At 38.6% G+C, this 20798-nt stretch overlaps 2 protein-coding genes across 6 annotated transcripts in view; one reads left to right on the forward strand and one right to left on the reverse strand.

The window, feature by feature from the left end:
• Positions 1-8398, forward strand: part of sh3pxd2b (SH3 and PX domains 2B) — a 33807-nt gene extending 25409 nt beyond the window's left edge. For 2 of the 4 annotated variants that reach the window (XM_080866243.1, XM_080866244.1), the window contains 8 exons: positions 498-629; positions 1563-1664; positions 2423-2506; positions 3965-4082; positions 4283-4491; positions 4783-4829; positions 4953-5078; positions 5172-8398. In XM_080866243.1, the coding sequence (XP_080722369.1) occupies positions 498-629; positions 1563-1664; positions 2423-2506; positions 3965-4082; positions 4283-4491; positions 4783-4829; positions 4953-5078; positions 5172-6695 (2342 nt within the window). In that variant the 3' untranslated portion in view covers positions 6696-8398. The remainder of the gene's footprint in view (positions 1-497; positions 630-1562; positions 1665-2422; positions 2507-3964; positions 4083-4282; positions 4492-4782; positions 4830-4952; positions 5079-5171) is intronic. The other 2 variants (XM_080866245.1, XM_080866246.1) reach the window with 1 other exon arrangement.
• Positions 8399-10075: 1677 nt separating this feature from the next.
• Positions 10076-20798, reverse strand: part of stk10 (serine/threonine kinase 10) — a 37397-nt gene continuing 26674 nt past the window's right edge. For both annotated transcript variants that reach the window (XM_080866241.1, XM_080866242.1), the window contains 12 exons: positions 19434-19787; positions 18963-19343; positions 15904-16028; positions 15001-15124; positions 13658-13837; positions 13339-13431; positions 12721-12850; positions 12465-12589; positions 12156-12344; positions 11949-12074; positions 11696-11809; positions 10076-11162 (listed from right to left, as the gene is read on the reverse strand). In XM_080866241.1, the coding sequence (XP_080722367.1) occupies positions 11022-11162; positions 11696-11809; positions 11949-12074; positions 12156-12344; positions 12465-12589; positions 12721-12850; positions 13339-13431; positions 13658-13837; positions 15001-15124; positions 15904-16028; positions 18963-19343; positions 19434-19787 (2082 nt within the window). In that variant the 3' untranslated portion in view covers positions 10076-11021. The remainder of the gene's footprint in view (positions 11163-11695; positions 11810-11948; positions 12075-12155; positions 12345-12464; positions 12590-12720; positions 12851-13338; positions 13432-13657; positions 13838-15000; positions 15125-15903; positions 16029-18962; positions 19344-19433; positions 19788-20798) is intronic.

Here is a 20798-nt window from a genome sequence, read left to right on the forward strand (position 1 = left end):
TCTGAGGGAATCTCAGTAATGTACATAAGCCCCCTCTAACAAAAAAACTTTTTACTTAATAGCTTTTGCACAAATTGCGACCTTGGAATTATTCTTGGCATTTCATCAAAAGGCAGTTTTTTTTCCTCCCACTTAGCCTAAAATTGAATTCTGGCTGTTATGTAAAGGCCTGCTTAAATTGGGTTTTAGTGAAGTTATTCAAAGCCCATATAAAGTCTGACATTTTAAAAGGTCATATTACATTTGGTCAATGAAATGCAAAACCTTTAAAGGTCAATACCTTAAACCCACACTGATGCAATCTTATAATTCCAAGTTCATGGACAGTCCTTTGATATTATGCACATATGAACAGAGCTCTTCAGCGAAGAACAAAAGATATTGAGTGGAGGCTTTTCTCGCATTATTGAGATTTCATTCGTGACTCCCCTAAGAAAGATCAAAGAAGATGTGCTAAACTTCTGTTATGATTTTTTTTTTTATTCTTCCCTTAATAGGAGACTCCTCCTCAGCAGACCCTCTTGTACTCGACCAGTATGTGGCAGTAACAGACTATGAGAAGCAGGAGAGCTCTGAGATAAGCCTGCATGTGGGGCAGGTGGTGGAGGTCATTGAGAAAAATGAGTCTGGCAAGTTTCATACAGAATTAGAACATATATTCTGTACATTTCTCTGATGTTTTCATTGTGGCAGATTGCTGCTTTCACTGTTCAGCTAACCTGTTACGTTAAGTGTTGATGTGGAACTATGCAATTACTTGAAACATTATGGGGGTTTGTGGGATTGTTGCTACTGCTGGACTTGGTCTGTTGCCAGCTATTAAGGTTGAGTTAAATAGGTTTGCTAAAAATACTCAAGAGAAATAGCAGTTGATATATTAATAAAAATATATATTTTAAAAACCTCAGAGTATGCCAGTAATGTCATCTTGTTTTGTAAATCATAGGTATTTATTAACTTTTTAAATTAATTAATCAAATTACTAAAACAAATAGTCATTCAAATATCGGAATATCCGCAATGGTAACATGTACACCCAAGAACAGCGGTCCCCAACCTTTTTTGCGCCACGGACCGGTTTATGTCCGACAATATTTTTACGGACTGGCTTTTAAGGTATCACGGATAAAATACAACAAAATAAAACCAGTACTGGTACCAAAAAAAGATTTATTCATAACATACAGGAAAAGAACCAGGGAAGCCAAGTTAAGGATAAAAACATTTAAAAAATAACGATAAAAACCCCGAAAACCATAAATTTCACACCCGAGCCTCAACTCTCTCGTACCAAACAACGCCTGGGGGTTGGGGACCGCTGCCCAAGAAGATTAATAGTAATGCATAATAAAAGAATAATTGTAATACATCACATAAACTATAGGTTACGCATGCTTAAAAAAAAAAAAGCAACATATGGTGGTGCTTTGCAACAATCCCAGCAACAAGTCAAATATCAGTCGTGCGTTTTACTGACGCATATAATCCCTTAACTGAATAAGCATTGCATGAGGTGCAGTATCTTGTATATCAGTTTTGTTTTGTTTTTCCTGCCTGTTTAGGGTGGTGGTTTGTGAGTTCAGAAGATGCTCAGGGCTGGGTCCCTGCCACCTGCCTTGAGGCCCAGGATGACCCTGATGACTTCAGTCTTCCAGGAGAAGAAGGTACATCAAGCTTTACATTTGGGTGCTACTGTTTAGATTCAATGTTACCACAAGGAAAGGTTTAGGGTGCAGTGCAGAAGTGCAGAATACACCACGTCAGAGGCACATCTTTTGTTACACACCGTTTAACTCCTGTAACTCACTCAGTACTCTGTTGATGGTTAATAAGCAAACCTATTTTGTCAGACTGACTTTTGAGTTGAAGACTGTTGCTGCTAAGACTCTGTGTGTGTTTTGCATTCTAGAGAATTGGCAAAAGAAAATCCAAAAGGATCAGTAGAAAAAAATTACAATTTCATTGCCAAAGCCCTGGTAAGGATATGCTAAAGAAAGGAATATTGTACAGTAAATGACAGGATCTCAAAATAGGGTGCTCTGCCAATATGCAAATTATAGATCTTAAAAGCCTGAGATGTATGAGGTGGCTGGCTGCCCTATCAAAGTCTGGAGAGTTTGTTTGATTCAAACATTCACAGATTTTATTCCGTAAGAGAACAATACAAAATCAACAAACAGCATTATGCTAATCAGCATTCAATTTAAAATGCCACATTAATAAGAAAAATTTTAAAACACCCCAGAGATCCCTATTAACCATTAGATGAAGGAACTATTTGTCAGTTCAAGTAAATAAAAATACCAATTATTTCCCCATAGATCCATCAATACCGAAAGTGTTTTAGGATGAAAATATCCTCCAGATTGCATTTGTAATGTTCACTTCCTATTTTGCCCCAATTACTGTGCTGGGATGTCAGTGCCACGGAGATTCTGGTCACTGCCAAGGCATATGGGTCGTCGCAGAACTTTAGGGGATCTATTCAGCACAGGCTTTGGGCAAGGTGGAGCGCACGCCTTTCTTTTCCCCCTATAATGAATATATGCGTGTGTGTGTGTGTGTGTGTGTGTGTGTGTGTGTGTGTGTGTGTGTGTGTGTGTGTGTGTGTGTGTGTGTGTGTGTGTGTGTGTGTGTGTGTGTGTGTGTGTGTGTGTGTGTGTGTGTACACACACGCATATAAAACTGTGTGCATGTTTGTCCATGTGTGCGCATGAAGAAATGTTGCATGAGTGACCTCAGCATGTAAATAAATCCTCGCATGCAAAGTGAACTGCATATTTGTGTATAAATGTATTTGTTATAAATAATATATATGATAAAAATATATATTTATTTATATATCAAATAAACGACTAGAACAATTTAACCAGCATTAATAAACGCGTGATTGTTCACTGTGTGTAGTATGTAATAGTAGTAGAAATGGTGTTGACAATAGACAAGGCTGTGTTTGATGTTGTAACAAGTTTGTCCTGTGTGTGCGTTTTTGTGTCTTACATTTTCACTCCACAAGATGTTGCTCAAGCCTTGCCTCACTAGATAAGTTATAACAGGTAAAACTAATGTGTGCCTATAGCAACCACAGTATCTCATCTGAAATCTCAATATTAAATTGCTGAGCAGTTTCTGTTAATCAGAAAGAAGTTCCTGTCGTTTTTGCCCTAACAAGAATCTTTGCCAACTTTGTGGGAAAAAAGGATGATAGTCTGTGTCTGGTGTTTTTGAAGTTTTGGTCAGAAGCAAAATTCCTCATTTCCTTCTGTGTTCAGTCTTAAAAAGAGAAGGTTTAATTTAAAGTCTGTTGAGGAAAAAGTTGGTCTCAAAAGGCAGCTCAACATCCAACCACCCAGTGCTTGCTTCTGCGTAAATATGTGAAGTTAGAGCTTGTTGTGCCAGTCGTTAGCAGTGGCACAACAAGCTCCACTTTCAGCTTTGTTGGCAGTGTGTCACTGGCAACACACTTTTACTTGGAGATCACACCCATTAACCTAGGTCGACTGCCAGTACTGCCATTAGAGGCGAGTGGGAATAACAAAGATGGCATTCACTCCTATTAAATCCTTTTGAACGCTTTATTTTATTTTAGACTGGTTGCATTATTACTTGAATTAATTTTTTTAAAATGCTGTAACTTTTACTGTCATCTTTGATTCAGTTTCACATTGAGAAAAGTTTAAAAAAAACAAAAAAAAAAACAGATCCAGGTAATGGAAATCCCAGACAGTTGACTCTTTTCCAGTCACTTGGTTAAGTGACAAAATGTTTCATCCACTGAAAACGCTGCATCCAGATGACCAGAATCAGCTCTCTGGGGATAAATACTTTAGGCCATTGTAGTTTAAGTGTGTCATTATGTGCTATACGTACCCAGCCTACATTATGCGTTTATTTGTGGCACCCTAACTGTGAACTGATAACGTGTTCTGATACACGTAACAATATTTCCTTTTTCCACGTTCAGAAGAGAAGTATTCAGTGATTTACCCGTACTCGGCCAGAGACCAGGATGAGATCGACCTGGAGAAAGGCATGATTGTTGAGGTTATTCAGAAGAACTTGGAAGGCTGGTGGAAGATCAGGTAGCAACAGCCACATTTTTGTAATACAGTGCAATATGTTCAAATACTTCTTAGTACATTGTTGATAATGGTGGTAATAGGAATGAAAATGCTAATGCATGTTACTGTACAGACTGCAGGAAGGTCCAATTTTTTTGTTTTCGTCCAGCTTTATGTTCATTATATATCAGCCACTAACTGTCCATCTCTCCTCCATTTAGGTACCAAGGCCGTGAGGGCTGGGCCCCAGCGTCCTACCTGAAGAAGGCTGACATGCAGAAGCAGTCAGCAGGCGCTCCTCCTCATGCCAGTACAAATGACCTAGATGGGCTTTCTAAACAAATCCAGCAAAACAACGCCGCTAGAGAAAACCGAGAGAATAGCCAGAAGGAAAACAGGCTCTCGGTTTTCTCTGAGAACAACAAAATCAGTAAGTGAATTTAACAAAACAGTGCCTCTGAGATTTAGTTTTAAAATATTAAAGCAACCAAAGCATGCAAAAGCTTTGCAAAGATAAGCTTGCACACAAGTGACTAAAACCTTTTTTCTGGCAAAGCAACAATGTGCCAAATAATACAGTTTTACCTAATGACAGTCAAAATATTTATTATGCCAGTGGAGAAAACCTGAATGGAGACGTGTAACAATTTCCCAGAACACATATTGCTAGTTTTCAGTTGGGCTGCGAGCTACTAGTGTGATTTTGTTTTGTTTTTTGCAGAAGTGGGATCAAGACACAGACCTCCTCCACGCAGAGATCTCACCATTGTAAGAATATACCCAGTGGTGATTCTGTATATCTGAAGATAGCTTTCAGTGGCTTAATAAATAAATAAATAAATAAGGTTTTCACCAGTGCAACCTTTATGTGTGCCCTCTCACATCCCACAGCCACGTGGTACAAACTTACCCAAGCCACCCGTCGCTCCCCAAGTTGAGGAAGAGTTCTACACCATAGCAGACTTTCAGACCACCATCCCTGATGGAATCAGCTTCCAAGCTGGAGTCAAAGTTGAGGTGGGTTAGACACGGCCTAAAGTTTTGCTCCTCTGAATTAAGAAAAATGGTTTTTCACTAACATTTGGTTTAAACTACATTGATACATTCTAGGTGATTGAAAAGAATGCAAGTGGTTGGTGGTACATCCAGATCGATGACAAAGAAGGCTGGGCACCTGCCACTTTTATTGACAAGTACAAGAAGACCAGCAATGCCTTGCGACCCAATTTCCTCGCCCCGTTGCCCAATGAGATGGAGAAGCTGAGGCTGGAGGATGGTGGTTGTTCGAATGTTTCAGGTACAGATGACAACTGGTCCAAGCCTTTACCAGATGAGCCAAATGCAGCCTCTGAGTCCTCTACGCGCCCTAAGCTCAGAGATTGGAAGTCCAATGCCAGCAAGGGGCCCTCTTTCTCTGGGCCTTTGCCCCCAGCCCCAACTGCACCTCCCGCTGAGGAGAAACCTGCTCTGCCGCCTCGAAGAGAGTCTATTAATAAGAGCTTTGAATTGGAGGTAGCAGAGAAATCGAGGTCAGATAACTCCAAACCTTTGCCTCCAAAACCCCCAGCTCCTGGGGTCATCGTGCCACTGGTTACACCTAAACCTCCCCCCTTCAAATCAGACAAACCCCCAGAGACCAAGAAAGATGAAAAGAGCAAAGCTCTTCACCTTCGAAATGAGATGGGTCTTGAATGTGGCCACAAGATCTCTGCCAAAGAGGTGAAGAAGTTTAATCTGAAACCTGTGCCTAAACAGCCACCAAAACCCAAGCCAGAATCACAGGAGGAGAAAACCGAGGCACCGGGCCCAGCTGTGTTTATGAAGGCAAAGCCAGTGGTCCGACCTAAACCCGTTACAGCTGCCAAGCCAGATCCCCCAGGGGAGAACAAAGTAGACATCACCAACTTGAGAAGCAAGTTGAGACCATCTAAGCCGGCAGATGCTAGCTCAACAGAGGTGAACCATCAGAATGACGCCTCGCCAGCAGTAAATAGTTCCCACACAAGTTCACCCCCTAGCTCTCCTCCAGTGAGCATCCCACCTCTGAATAACGGTAAGTATTCTAATGAGCCAAAACTTCCACCAAAACACATCAGTGGTCATGGCCAGGAGAGCTCATCGCCTCTTGCAAAACCAGCAGTGCCTCCCCACAAGGAACCCCCTCAGAGACCGCCGGCCACGGTTCCAAAAAGACCACCCCCTCCAAAGAAAACTGATCCATCAAGTCCAACTGAACTTAAATCTCCACCAACTCTTAAAGAAACCCAGGACGTTCCCAAGGCTGGACCACCACAGCTCAGCAGACCACCTCCCCCAAAACCCAAAGGGTTTCAGGCACCAGCAAGCAAAGAGAAGGAAGAGCCCAAGGTGAATAAAGTCCCAATTCCTCCAAAGCCCCAGCTGAAGCCTGGGCCACCCAAGGATAGGCTTCCACCTTTACTCAAGGAGCCCAGCAAGGATGAGCTGTATCTTGCTGTGGCAGACTTTGAAGGGGATGAGCAAACATCCAGCTTCAAGGTGGGCACAGTGTTTGAGGTTCTGGAAAAAAACAGCAGTGGCTGGTGGTTCTGTAAAAACGTAGGAGAAGAAGTCGAGAGCTGGATCCCCTCGAATTACCTGAGCAAGAAACCTTAGGAAGTAAATGTGCTCGCACACATCGCCATATGAACATATAAGTAACTTAATGATCTAAATGAACAAGATCTCACTAATTTCTTGCTACTTAGCCTGTTTTTTTGTTTTTTTTTAATTTATAGGTACATTTTTTTTATTGACACATTTTGTTTTGTTTCATTTTTATACAAATATTTTACCTACCAACTGAACCAGCAATAACACATGACCTTGTTGGGTTTTGTAATGTTTACTTTTTTTGTTTTATGTCAACTATATATGAAATCTTAGGTTAAAAAAAAAAAAAATTATCTTGCCTTTGCTGCCGTATGTTAGTCACCGTGTCAGTCTCGCCATTTCTCGGGCTAGAAACTAGAAGAGCAGTAAATGTATCTACACCCTTGCCTTTTAATATATGGTGCCTCAATATTATATGCGAAGTGCTTCAGCGCTTATTAAATGGTATGCAATGGTAGACATAGTCCTTGTTGGAGTCTTGGAGTCATTTTACTATAAAATCAAGAATCGCATTATACATTGCAAGAGTACAGAGTAGACGTTTAAATTAACTCACTGGGGGAGTTCATTGACTACATCTGAACTTTCAAGCGCTAATAGTTGGTTATCTCTTTGCCCAGTGCTGTTTGTTACCTTGGAGACGTGCATATTAGCGTTTCCGTGTTGTATTGCTTTTATTCTGACTGCATAATTAATGTTGCAACGAATTGTAACAGATGTGCACTTTCAGTCATTTCAGCTGAAGTTTAAGGTTTGCACACACTGAAAGAAAGGGGAGAATGCCACGGTGCATTTAGTTTTATAAGCCATTTTCAGACTGCTTTCTTTATTTGTGTTATCCTCACTGTAGCAAAGAGGCTATATTATCCAAACTGAGAAGGCAAGAAGGGTCTATATATCAAAGTATTTTAACATAACTGTTCTCAGAGCCATCAGTGGGATTTGCAAAATGTGAACGGCAGAGCACATCTGCCTATCTGACATAGCAATTGAATACCTACAGTCATTTGTGCAATGATTTACAGTATTGTAAATGTACAATCTGTTCGTAACCGAAGTGTGGTGCTCCGATAACAAAGTATGACCGTTGTATAAGAATAATGTTTTACATTGACGCTTGACTGGTCTCAAGTATGGTCGGTGAAACAAATTATTTTTTATTGTACAGAAATGAGTCATATCTTAACTATTGTCACTTTTTTTTGATGTTCCATCTATTTTATCCCCCTCTGTGCTGATCAAAGGGTTAGAAGAAGAAAGTTTCAAGAAGGTATTTGGTTGTTGATTTGGTTGATGATAGGATTTAAGTAATTAAGGAAAGGTTTGGGGAAACAACTGGCTGGTAATCTAACAATTGGTCCATATCTCAAGTGTTTACAAAGTACCAATTGTCTGACACTAAAAAAATAAATCTGTTCATAGTTATGAAGATAATTAGACAAGGCTGCAAGCTTTATAACACTAATTCTGTTCTGCTTGTAGTTGCTATAATGTTATACCATCTTCCAATCATACCAAAGTATGTTACCAACTTTAAAAAAAAAAAATCCTAAAGTGAAATCCTAAAGGGAAAGGACAGAAGTACAATGCAAGGCAAGTGTATAGGGGTTATTTCAGTATTGTAAACTGTTTACCTTTTTGCTATGTGTTTTCATTACAGTGTATCTGCTTTTGCTTTAAGTCAATAAAAGTTTTGTGATTTTTCACTTCAGATGCCCCACTGCTTCCACTCAGTGTTTAGCGTTTGATTTATTTGGGTTGTAGTTCCTTCAGAACTGCTTAAATTCTTCATTGCATAAATTCTCAGAGATTTTGATCTGTGTCGACATGGTAACATCAGTCATACTTCAGATTTGTCAGCTTCACATCTGTGATGTGAATCTCCCAAAATGCCATCTACTGATTTGAGATCTGGTGATTGTCGAGGGATTTTCCTGTTCAAGAAACCCTCACCACTATGTGTCAGACAGTATGGATCCATGATTTTGTGGTGTTTAGACCAAGTTTTGTAGCATAATTGAGACTCCTTACAGCAGACAATGTTCCTTCAATCTTCTAAATCTGTGTGAATTGTAGCCTCAGTTTTCTGTTTTCAGCTGGTGTGCTCTTCTGCTGCAGTAACCTATTTGTTTCAAGGTTACATGTCTGAGCTACTGTTGCTCTATCAGCTCAAAGGAGTCTGGCCATTCTCTCACCTCTGGCATCAGCTGGGCATTTTCTCCCAGAGTACTGCCGCTCACTGGATATTGTCCTCTGTCCACTCTGTAAATGCTAGAGATGGTTGCATGGGAGATTATATGCTACCATGTGATTGGCTAATTAAACATTTGGATTTACAAGCAATTGAACATTTGTATCCAATGAAGTGCGTGGTGAGTGTAACAAACTGGAATGTTCTCGCTTCAGTTCCTCCAGCTTTAGCACTGCTGCAATGAATGACTGAATTTGCTATACTATCTAACATAAGTTACATAAAAACATCCTGTATATAGTCACACTCCTGCGTTCTCCACAATACTTTCTTTTTAATAACCTTTCCTTGTGTGTGTGTTTATATATAGAGGAGTTGACACTGGATTTTTAATCCCACAAATCTTTTTTTAACCAACTGTTTAAAAAAAAAAAAATAATAATTATATCATCTGACAGTCTTGATGCGTTTTCCAGTAGAACAGGTGGTATCATGTTACAAAGAATCTCCACAACAATCCAGCAATTATAAAATCTGCATTTATTTACAACAGTGGTTCCTTCTGAAAAAAAATTTATTCATACAGTCCCTCCACACAAATAATGTTATGTAAACTAAGGCAGAGAGTCAGAGATACAGAGCCAGTAAACGGTAAGAAAAGAATTGTAAATGTAAATACTTCTGATATAAGAGAGATTAAGCTGTACCTGATTGTGGACCTGATTCAGTGTAAATCTGCAGGCCAACTGCAGTTAGCTGATGCAAACTGCTCCAATAAAACCGCTCCTCGCTCAAGAAATGATGATTTTGAGCTGCAAACTTTAAGTAGAAAATTAAACAGCTAGAGGCATCTTACAGCAGACTGAATTGTTGCATCCCCTTAAAATGATGTGAAGAACTATTGTGTAAAAACCTAAATTATTGCTATTGAATACCTAAAAATTATAAAATGGTTAAATCACTCTTAACCAAAGGCTTTTATTCACCTCCCAAAAAAAGTTAACATATATATTTTTGGTTTTAAGCTCTTCATGTTATTCTTGCTCTCAGTGCAAAGGAAGGCAAAGTTTAAGAAAAATAAACCTCTGTAAGCTTAGCAAAAACATATAATATTGCACATTGGTTAGCATTTACTGCATGTTGCATAACAATTCAAATTTAACTCCCCTCTATAACATCCTGAAAGAAAAACAAAAAAAAAAAAAAAAAAAAACCCCAAACAGCTCTGGCTTTGTCAGTTCCCATCCAGTGTGACTGATTTCTACAGTAATGATACAACAGAAAAAATAACTGAGCAATACTGAAAAAAAAACAACAAAACTTGAGTTCCCTTATTAGTTAACAACGAAATCTTAAAAGAAACCATTAAATTCAAAGATACATTGCATTCAGCCTTATCCCTCATTTAAAACAAAAAAGACACAAAATCATCACATCCTTCATTCCATGATTAAAAGACAAAGTAAATCAAAACTATATAGGGGTAAGCTGTATAATGTTCTTTGAGTAAAAATAAATAAAGGCAAACTTTGGCAGCAAAGGCAAAGTAAGGCACAGAGAACAGGAAATAAAAAAAAAAAAAAAAAAAAAGATTCAGTAAATCAAAACATTTCTAGAGGAGTTTTTGGTCTTATTTGAAAGATAACCTTGAAAAATTAAGGTAAGCAAGTACTCATTTACTAGGTCGTTAATATTTATAGCATTCCTTGTTATCGTGGAAAAAATGATCTCTGGCTGGGTGCTTTGGAAAAAAACAAAAAACCTGTTGCCTAATCATAAGGTGGTTTTTCTGAATATTTAATCATTAAAACAGATAATTTGGTATCTTCAGCTCACCCCAATAAATGGCCTTTGTATCACATTATTGAGAAATCTGAAGCATGCTTGAAAAGAAAAAGAAAGCAAACACTGTATGGGAGTAGATATTATGTCAGGGTGTCTAATGACGCACATCAGAACATGAATAAAAACATAAATATTTACTAAAACAATAAAGAAACCTAATGGAAGGATCAGTATTCTGCCATTACTGGTAAAGCAAGAGAAAAAAAAAAGAAGGCCAGCAGGTAATGGTACCAGTGGGTGTGTATACATTAGTGGGCAGAAGATAATATTGTGTAATGTCACAGCATCTGTTCTCATGTGGTAGTCTCATCTTGATACGGCATAAATTTGGAGACTCTGTTGGGAGAACTGGGGTTTGGACAGTCGGAACTCTCACTCATCCTGAAGAAAGCCTCCTGCTCCTTTTTCCTGGCATTCAGTTCATCTTCAAGGGCCTGGGAATGTAAAATGCACAAGTTTACCTCACAAAGATGTAAACTTTTGCAATGTGAACAAAGTAGAAAACAGAGCACTAAAATCATGAATTATTTGATATATCAACGTTCCTGTTATATGATTGGGAAAGCAGTTATTACATTGTGTCTTGTACATTTAAGTACTTAACTACTACTTTGCTTATTGAATTGCATGGCTACAGCAAAATATGTTATAAGAATGAGCCTGGAACCAGAAAAGTGGAGCTCAGAATGAAAACACTCTCAAAACACCCGAGCAAAAATACCGTAACCATAAATGTTTTACAATTGTTTGCATTTATTACAACTTTAGTAAGAAAAAGGGCATTTTTTTATCTTTATCTCAATTCACACCGAGCACATTTCAGTGTGTTTTTGATGAAAATTCCCAGTAAGCCTGCTCTTAAAAATATAGAAATTACTATGATGATAGTATTTTGGGAGTATCTGAGCCACAAAATAGACTCCAATACATTTTTGTTTGTAAGAAATTGTGAGTGGAGACAACATACCTTCTTTTTGGGCTTCAGTTGTTCCCTCCAGTCCTTCATCATATAATTGTGTTGCTCATCCAACATTTTGAGCCTCTGAGTCTCATTCTCAATCAACAGGTGACATTTTTCATTCTGCAGCAGAAAATGTGCTTGTTAAGCAATGTGGGCTAGTTATTATGTTCATTAAGTGTCCTCTATATTCTTTGGAAAAAAAAAAAAACTACAAATAGATTTGTAATAAAAATGTTTTATTAAATTTGCCCTCACTCACCTGTAGCTGCAGCAGCTCTCTGATATTGCTATCACACTGACCAGTCATCTCCCTCATCTGGTTCTCGTGCTTCTGCTGCTGATGCAGCCTCTCCGCCTTCTGCCGCTTCTCCTCCTGCTGAGAAAACTGGAGAGCCACGCATGGAGAAAGTTAATAAATAGTTAACTGAATGTGTGAATATGGAGTAAGAAAGCCCCTCTGTCTCACCAGTTTGATCTTCTCCTTGTCCTCTGCAGCACTGCCCGATGAGGTAATGCGAAGGCTCTTTTTGAACATGGTCATTCGAGTCTTTGACTCACTGCGCTGAATCTTAGGCAGTCGGCTCTTCTCCAGCTGCTGGTTAGTTTTCAGGATCTCAACCATTCGCTGATTGTAACTCTGCATCTGTTCCTTTTCCTGCAGGAAAAAACAACAACACAGAATTGGTTAACTTGATTTTGTCATGTAATCATGATTTAGGTGTTACCAAGTTGTGTGTGCAAACTTATTGTGGCAAGATGATATCCACTAGTGTACCTTCTCATGCTTTTTGAGAAGCTGATGCCTCTGGAGGAAGTACTGATCTTTCATCTGCTGCTTCACCAACTGATGTTTCTCATAAAGGTTCTTCTGCTCCATGTCCCACATCGTATTTTCACGCTCTAATCAAATTTAAAAAGTTGACACTGAATGAAATCAAATGGTAACTACAGCAAGGATGGGATAAACACAAAATGAAGAAAACAAAGCTGAAATTGTTACTGTGATTCTGTTTGCTTTACGGATGTTGTACCTCTGATTAGGCTTTGCTTCTTGTTAAGACAATCCCTCTCCAGGTCTGCAATCTCTCTCTTGTTGTTGGAAATGATATTCCTCAGTGTGATGTGCAGATAGTTTTTCTGAGCTACAAGGAATTTCTCTTCCTAAACAAAGGAGAAGGAGGAGAAATTGAGGAGTGGGTGAATAATCAGACAAAAATCAGCAGTTTCATGCAGGTGCCGTTTCCCTTCAAACAATCTACACATGCCAATTACCAGAAGCCTGCAACCAACATAACTCAACTGAGAAGCATGCCATCAGTGTTTACATCTAGTCTATTTCCTGGTAGATGTATACTTCTATTTGCAGTGATAAAGTTGGTTAGTAGTTTGATAGCAAAAGAATAGTTCTTAGATATAGCAGCCATTTAACCAGGTTCATTGTTTCTGAAAAAGGAGCTTTCTCCAGTGCATTCAACATATTTTTTATGATCACGTCACAATTGTAAATATTTCCAAAACTGAGCAACTTGCACCACCAAAGCAATATAGACTGAAAAATAATACTAAATTTAAGAGTTTAAAAAAAATAAATTTGTTTTAACTGAGCTGTAATTATGCATCAAAATGGCACAAATGACCTAGCATCATACCTCTGACATCTTCATTTCTTGGAAGGAATTCATCTTCTGTTTTAAGGTTTCTTTACGCTGACTTCTGGGCAGCTTATCAACAGATTGTTTTACCTAAAAAGAAAATACACTTCAGTAATTAAACCTCAGACATCAGAACTTCAGAAAGGTATACAAAAATCAACACAGCTGTGCAGTCGCCGAGGTTGAGCACTGAAAGCTTCCTTTGACTTGCACCCTTTCTTTATGTCCTATTGAGATCAAGTGGGCTTAAATAAAGGCAAGAATATGTGAAATAATTACTGGTTATTTTGCTTAGGTGCACACACACACACTTTACCTCCTTTTTCTTTAGTTTTATTTGGTCCAGGAATTTGTGATAGTCTCGTTCCTGTTCTGCTTTGATACGCCTGGTTTCTTCTTTCAGTTTAACTTTGTGTTCTTCCTCCATTTTCTCAATTGCCTGCTTCTGGTTCCTCTCCAGATTCTCCAGCTCTGTATCAAAGTGCTTCTTCTTGGTCTAGGACACACCAACAGGAGATATGCACATTATAATTTTAGCTGATGGCAAACAAGGAAAATGTTCCTAGTTCAAAAGTTTATTGCAACTGAAACCATCCCGATTTCAGAGTGTTTTGCATATTTGTCACACTTACATGTTTCAGATCGTCAAACAAATTTTAATATTAGATAAAGATAAGCCAAGTAAATACAAAATGCAGGTTTTAAAGGATTTCATTCATTTATTAAGGGAGAAAAGTTATCCAAACCTGCCTGGTCCTGTGTGAAAAAGTAAAAAAGTAATTGCCCTTTGACCTTCTTAAATCATGATTAACTGTGATTAACCACATTTTTTGGAAAATACTCTGGAGTGACGAGACAAAAGGTTTGAGTTCCATTACATCTGGCATAAAACCAACAAAGCATTTTACATCCTACCAACAGTAATATATGATTATAGTGTGACGGTCTGGGGCCGTTTTGCTGCCTCAGGACTTGGAAGACTTGCTGTGGTAAACAGAACCAGAATGAATTCTGCCGTCTACCAAAACATCCTGAAGGAGCATGTGTGGCCATCTGTTTGTGACCTCAAACTGAAGCACACTTGGGTTCTGCAGCAGAACAATGATCCAAAACACACCAGCAAGTCCACTTCTGAATGGCTTAGGAAAAACAAAAAGCTTGTTTTTCTTGAAGACTTTGTTGTGGTCTTGTCAAATTTCTGGTCTGAATCCGATTGAGATGCTGTGGCACGACCTTTAAAAGGAGGTTCATGCTCAAAAACCGCAATGTGGCAAAATTACAACAATTCTGCAAAGGTGATTACTCCACAGTACTGTAAAAGACTCACTGCTAGTTATTGGAAATGCTTGATTTTTGTTGTTGATGCTAAGGGTGGCTCAACAGTTATTAGGTTTAGTAAACAATCACTTCCCCCCCCACACACAGGGCCATGTAGGTTTGCATTTTTCCCCCTTAATAATAAAACACCTTCATTTAGAAACTTCATTTTGTGCTTTCATATGGTATATTTGTCTACTATTTAAATTTGTTTGATGACCTGAAACATTTAAGTGTGACAAAAATACATACGACCATAGAATTAATGCAACAACTGTCTGACTAAGTTTTAGCTAAAGACGAAAATGCTGTTGTTAAAGCTGTTAGAGTAATGTGACTCACATTCATCTCCTGGTCAAAACGTCTTTGTATTTGTTCCCTTTGTGTTTCGAGTTTGGCATTCAGAGCAGCCAGGGCTCGCTGCTCTTCCTTCTGCAACAGACGGAGCTCGCGCAGCTCCTGCCGCCTACAAAAAAAACAAAACAAATGTATGTATGTATGTATGTATGTATGTATGTATGTAGCTAAGGACACCTAAAATAAATGAAACTATGTCAGGTAAGATCTACTATAACTGGTAGCAAAATAACACAAGTGCTTAAATTACAGGTTAGAACTTTATCACAGGTTAGATCAGGCCACGGCAGCAGAAAAGTAATGAATAAGAGAGTAGAATAAATTGAGCTTACTTTATAATAAAAACTATGTTTATGCTGGCAGACCACTAACAACACTCTGAATGGTGCAAACCCAATGGAAGCAAAAGAAGATGCAATTTTTGTTCAGCACCGAGTTTCTGAAGATTATTTTCACCAAATTTAAACTAAGAATGATATCGAAATATTACTGCAGCCATAGTTGCAATATCATAGTCCCACCACTAGATGGCAGGAGTAAAACACAGGAACTCACTATGCTTCAGAGGAAGTACAGAAATCAGTTGTTTCAAATGCCAAATACAGATCACCTGAACTTTGACTTAACGAATAAGTAATTTCAGAAATTTAATTTTCCTCTCAGACCAGAGACCAAATTACACTTTTTCCAATAACAGTTCTAATCTCAAGGGACTAAATTCCCAAAGAGCAGGATGACTTAAATAGTAAGAACTAAAACATAAAACAAAAATAAATAAGTCCCAATCCAGTGTTCACTGTGTCCTGAGAACACAAGAGTCCATGCCTCTCATTTAGAGTGAATGAAAAATGGCTTAGCTACCAGGGAATAATAAGATCACCCACATACCTGAGGAATCTCATCTCCTCATCTTTCTTCTCATCGTCACTGATGATCTTGGAGGTGGTCACACTCACCTCCACACCGTCAACAACAAACTTTCTGGTCCGCCTCAGAGTCTTATCTGAAAAGTTCTGATAGGTAGACAAAAACACAGAAAAGCCTGGTTTTAAACTCAGAATTGAACCTTTTTTCATGTACTTTGAGTTTAAATGCTGTTTTTTTAGTAGTTAAAAGGTCAGTACTACCAGATTCTTTCACTTCCATAGCATAATTAGACTCTCGCAATAGACAGGTTTTCTTTTTGTGTGTGAAAAACAATTTGCAACTTTACTTGTAAAATCTCTGTGCTTATATCAGCCGCAATATAATTTAGTCACAGAGTTGTTTTGTGACTCTTGTGTACTGTGACTGTAAGGAACTACAAACACCCCAATATCGCCCCCCCCCCCCAAAAAAAATCTTCAGATCACTCACAGAAACTATTTTCATGCAAATTCCTACGAATTAACTTCAAATATTTCAAATGTGTCAAGGTTCATCTGTAGTGTAGTCTTTATCTGTTAAAGGAGAGGCTGAGTAAGTATGTATGACAGTGTGTATGTTTACATGGCACTAATATCCTGTATGGCAGGTTCTACTGTAACAAGAAGCAAGATGCTGATCCGTTAGCATAATGGAGAGCGCCATGGAGGTAGTAACAACATCGTATACCAAATATGGCACCATGTGACTTGACTTCTCAACCTTCTTCAACAAGAATACTGGTTAAAGGCCTTCTTTATCCAGACTTGTGGATCTTCACATTGTCCGAAAGGACATTTCTAGACATTCACCCACAGAGCAGATGACCTTTTTCTTAGCCAACGAAGGTTTGTTCAAGTTTGCTCTAGCTCAAAAAGCACAAATCAGGCAGTTCAACCAAACAATGTGCGATGATGTAAACACACATTTCCTTTCAGTCAGTGCATGAGCCATAGCGTATTGTAATTGCAATGCAAAACTGTCACGGTTAACTGGAGCATGTGTAACTGAGAAGTTACGCCTTCTTTGTCCCCTGTCCAAGTCATCCTCCAGGGACAATATTTGCAAAATGATATGAAAGGGTTTACTCAGCAAACACTGGGAAGTTCTGAATGTCGTCACTTCCTGGTGTATAAATAGTTCATATATAATGAAGAGGAGATGAGACCAGAGAACTAAAGAGCGTGAACGCAAGACAGAAGGTATGAAGACAGTAAGAGAAAATCCCAATACTCTCAAAGTTATTTGTGCTTCAATTAAAATAAAAATGAATACAAAACTAAAACAAAAAGCTAATGACAGTTTTGCTTTCACTGTTACATAGTGAATAAGAAGTTATCGCAACTCTTCCTCTTGAGAGAATGATACAGATCTGCCTTGAAATTAAAAAAAAAAAGAATGATTTTATTACAAAAAGTAAATCAGAATTATTTTATGTAAACAATTAAGTTTGTTTTATCTTTTAATGTAACAGGGACTTTCTTGTTTGAAGTACTTGTCTTAGATGTAGGCGAGCAGTTTTTTTTTTGTTTGCTTTTTGTATTGTCGGCTTATTTCTGGTCTTTTCTCCATTTTGTTCGAAGAAAACAAAACAATTGGCTGAAGATTTTAAAAAAGAAAAAAAAGAGTAAATATATTAGCACAAAAGGACCCTAGGAAGGTGTTCCCCACTCAGAGGGAATTATTTTGGTTTGCACAAACTGCTGTTCGCCATAACAAAGCTTCCCCATGAAGCCAACACAGCTGAGCAAACACGCTCCATATGAATCTGTGTGAGGCTCCTGTCATAGCTGGCAGCTACCGGATGCTAATGTTGCACTGCTCAGTACTGTTGAATCATTTTCTGCGTAACTGACACACTAACGATGACAATAAGTCTATGTGCTTGTGTGTTCTGGTGTGTTATTAATCGCACATTTACACCAAGATGAAAGGATATATATTCATCACTCTGCATTTCAGCTGTGGCGTTTATGTTTGAGTTCATCTGTGACTGTGCTGACTCCCTGTCACTCTTCATTCACACAAAAACAAAAAGAGTAAACAAACAAAAGAAAAAAAACACATGTAGCTCTCACACACACAACATGGATTTATAAGTGCATGTGCACACTGATGTTTGCACTCATTCTCTCATGCAGAAACATAGAAATCATATTAAAAAAACAACAAAAAAAACCCAAGAAAATAATAAAAAGAAAAAAGCTTATAGGCAGACTCGTCTGGTAAATAATCTATTATTTAAAAAAAAAAAAAACCCTGACATGTCGAACAGCCATGACTCCACACCCAGTTAATAGGATTTTAATCATGGTCAGTCCATAAGCCTCCAGAAGCAACTCACTGACAATGGGCTGCATAGAAATTTCCACTCACAATAGTGAATGCTGAACTGTGCCCACACAAAGGCCACCACTGGTCTAGATGAACTGAAAGTGTTGCATATTTGGCTTCTCTTTCCCAACGTCTAGCCTCCCAATCGTCTCACTTACAAGGACTGTCAGACATGGATTTGGTGATTCTTAAGCAGAGACAACCTAATATCCTTTTTCAAGCTGGTAAATCAAATAAATAGTCATTTTGGAGATGCCCCAATATGCTTTGTCACCAATTCAGTCCAAACTTGAGAAATAAATCCCAGCAAACCTCACAGTCAATAAAAAAAGTTACTTAAGTCCTCATGAATGTAAAACTTTGAGTTTCCCTAAGTGCAATGTGCGTGCAAACCTAATGGGAGACAGGCAATATTCTGTGTCAAACTCCCACACCCCAAAACGACACAATGCTGTTTCAGTTCCGCTATGAGTGCAAAGAAACACTTCTTTTTTTCCCCCCAGGAGGGGTTTTCCTACAGAGCTGCCCTCTGTACATCTTTAACACTTGAGCACTGGTTTTGCCATAAAGATATGTTCTGCAAAAACACTTTAGAGAATGAGGGATCTATCTTCTCTGACCATTCCTTTCTGGCATTTTAAAAAGTTTGAGTAAATGAATCATATGAAAATTCCTTTAAGTACAGAAAGCTTTGATCTGTGTTGGCTCACCCGTGCACTAATGGATGTGTTCTCCCTGTGGACAGACAAATCCATGCTCTCAGATGCCATGCTGCCTGAATAGGACAACTGCTCAATAATCCCTCCATTGAGATAAGATGAACCAGGATCAGCGTTTGCTCCCATTGGTTTCTTCTCAGGGGAATCCTCTATTAGGCTGCCGTTTGCTACCTGGGTGGGAGCAGAGGAAGATGCAGGCGAAGGTACAGGAATCGAAACACCACTTGAAGTTGGCAATTCTCCATTAGCTGGGATCTTGGGGACCTCTGGTTCTGTTGAACCTATAAAGTTTATCGTACATTCCTCAGATCTCTCAGATTCCATATCAAAGAGAGATGGTGGCTGTTCTGTCTCTGGGGTGTCTCCGGCAACCTAGAACAATGATTTTAGTATTAATACTAAAAATAAATAAATAATCCCACTTCATAAATATACACGAGCAGAACAACTTTCAAAAAATACCTTTTCCTCCTCAAGTGTGGGTGTACTCTTCCCATCCTCAATACCAGAGTCTGAGAAGGTAGTCTTGGTTGAGGACTCACTCTCAGATTTCTCAGACTCTGATTTCTCAAGGATTTCACCCATTTTGTCTCCCACCTCATCTGGATCTTTCTTATGGACATTCTGCCGTGGCAGGGGTACAGGGACTGCCATGGTGGAGCCTGGTTCTTCCTCTGTTGATGTATCTGGCTGGTTCAGCTTCCTGGGGAATGGTACTGGTGCAGGTGAAGAAGGTGTGGTAGGGCTTGGGGTGTCCGGGGGCTGGTCACCTTCCAAACTGGTCTGACTAGTCTGGCATGGCTCCTTGGCTGAGGACTAAAGGAACAGAGAAGTGCTGTTAGGCACTGGTGTGACAAAACATTTCATGTTCGTAAGACATTAAGTCATGGGTGGTCTCCAAAATGTTAATGTTTTCAACCTTTGCTTCTGGTCCAAACACTAATGGGGAAAAAAAACATTCAGGCCGTCCACCTTTTTGCTAAGTAACTTCAATCTTTGCTTTAGTATGAATGCAGTCATTCCTGTTTTATACTTGCACATTGCTACTTTTAAGTGTGGCTTAGATAGCTATCTAATCTGCAATGGCGAGGTAATAATTACAGAGGTGAAAAACCTGCGTAAGTCAGGACAGACTGCCAGGACCTGAGAGTTAATGGCATTATCATTATCATTGCTATTATGAAAATCTTGATGCGAAATAATTCAGTGTGCACTCTTTCATTTTTGCATACAGCAGTGCGTTAAATGTATTTTATTATGCAGACAAAGCTGCACTTTACGGTGTCAAAAGTATGTGAAACACCTGCAAATATGCTGCAAAACCAAAACCCAAGACTAACAATCTTAGATAAATTATATTACTGCAGTTAGCATGTACACAGGTAAGGGAATTACATCTCAGAAGCACCCTATCAAATCAGACTAGGAAAGAATTAACTGATTATGCAGCTCAAAGAAAGCAAAAAACAAAAACGCCAATCATTTAAATGATATAAATTAATTTTTTAAAAAAGAAAATTGCCATGCAACACTCATCAACATTAACCAGAAATAACGTAATGTTTATGTGCAAAAAGAAGATATTGCACAACTATGTATAACTGCACAGTCATATCTCAGACATGTGAGACAAGAATTCTACATATGTCCACATCTCTAATCAGCAGCTCTGTATCAGGAACAGTCTCTTCTCCCTCAGGTCAAAACAAAACAAAAACCTGTCTTGATGACTCACAGCTTCACTAATGTCTAAGCAAACATCACTTTCTCACTTTGTGAGATATATATAGAAAAAGAGAAACTGTCTGGTTACTGCTTGTTTCGAAG

Source organism: Rhamphochromis sp. 'chilingali', assembly GCF_963969265.1.
Source record: "Rhamphochromis sp. 'chilingali' genome assembly, chromosome: 19".
Taxonomy (NCBI): domain Eukaryota; kingdom Metazoa; phylum Chordata; class Actinopteri; order Cichliformes; family Cichlidae; genus Rhamphochromis; species Rhamphochromis sp. 'chilingali'.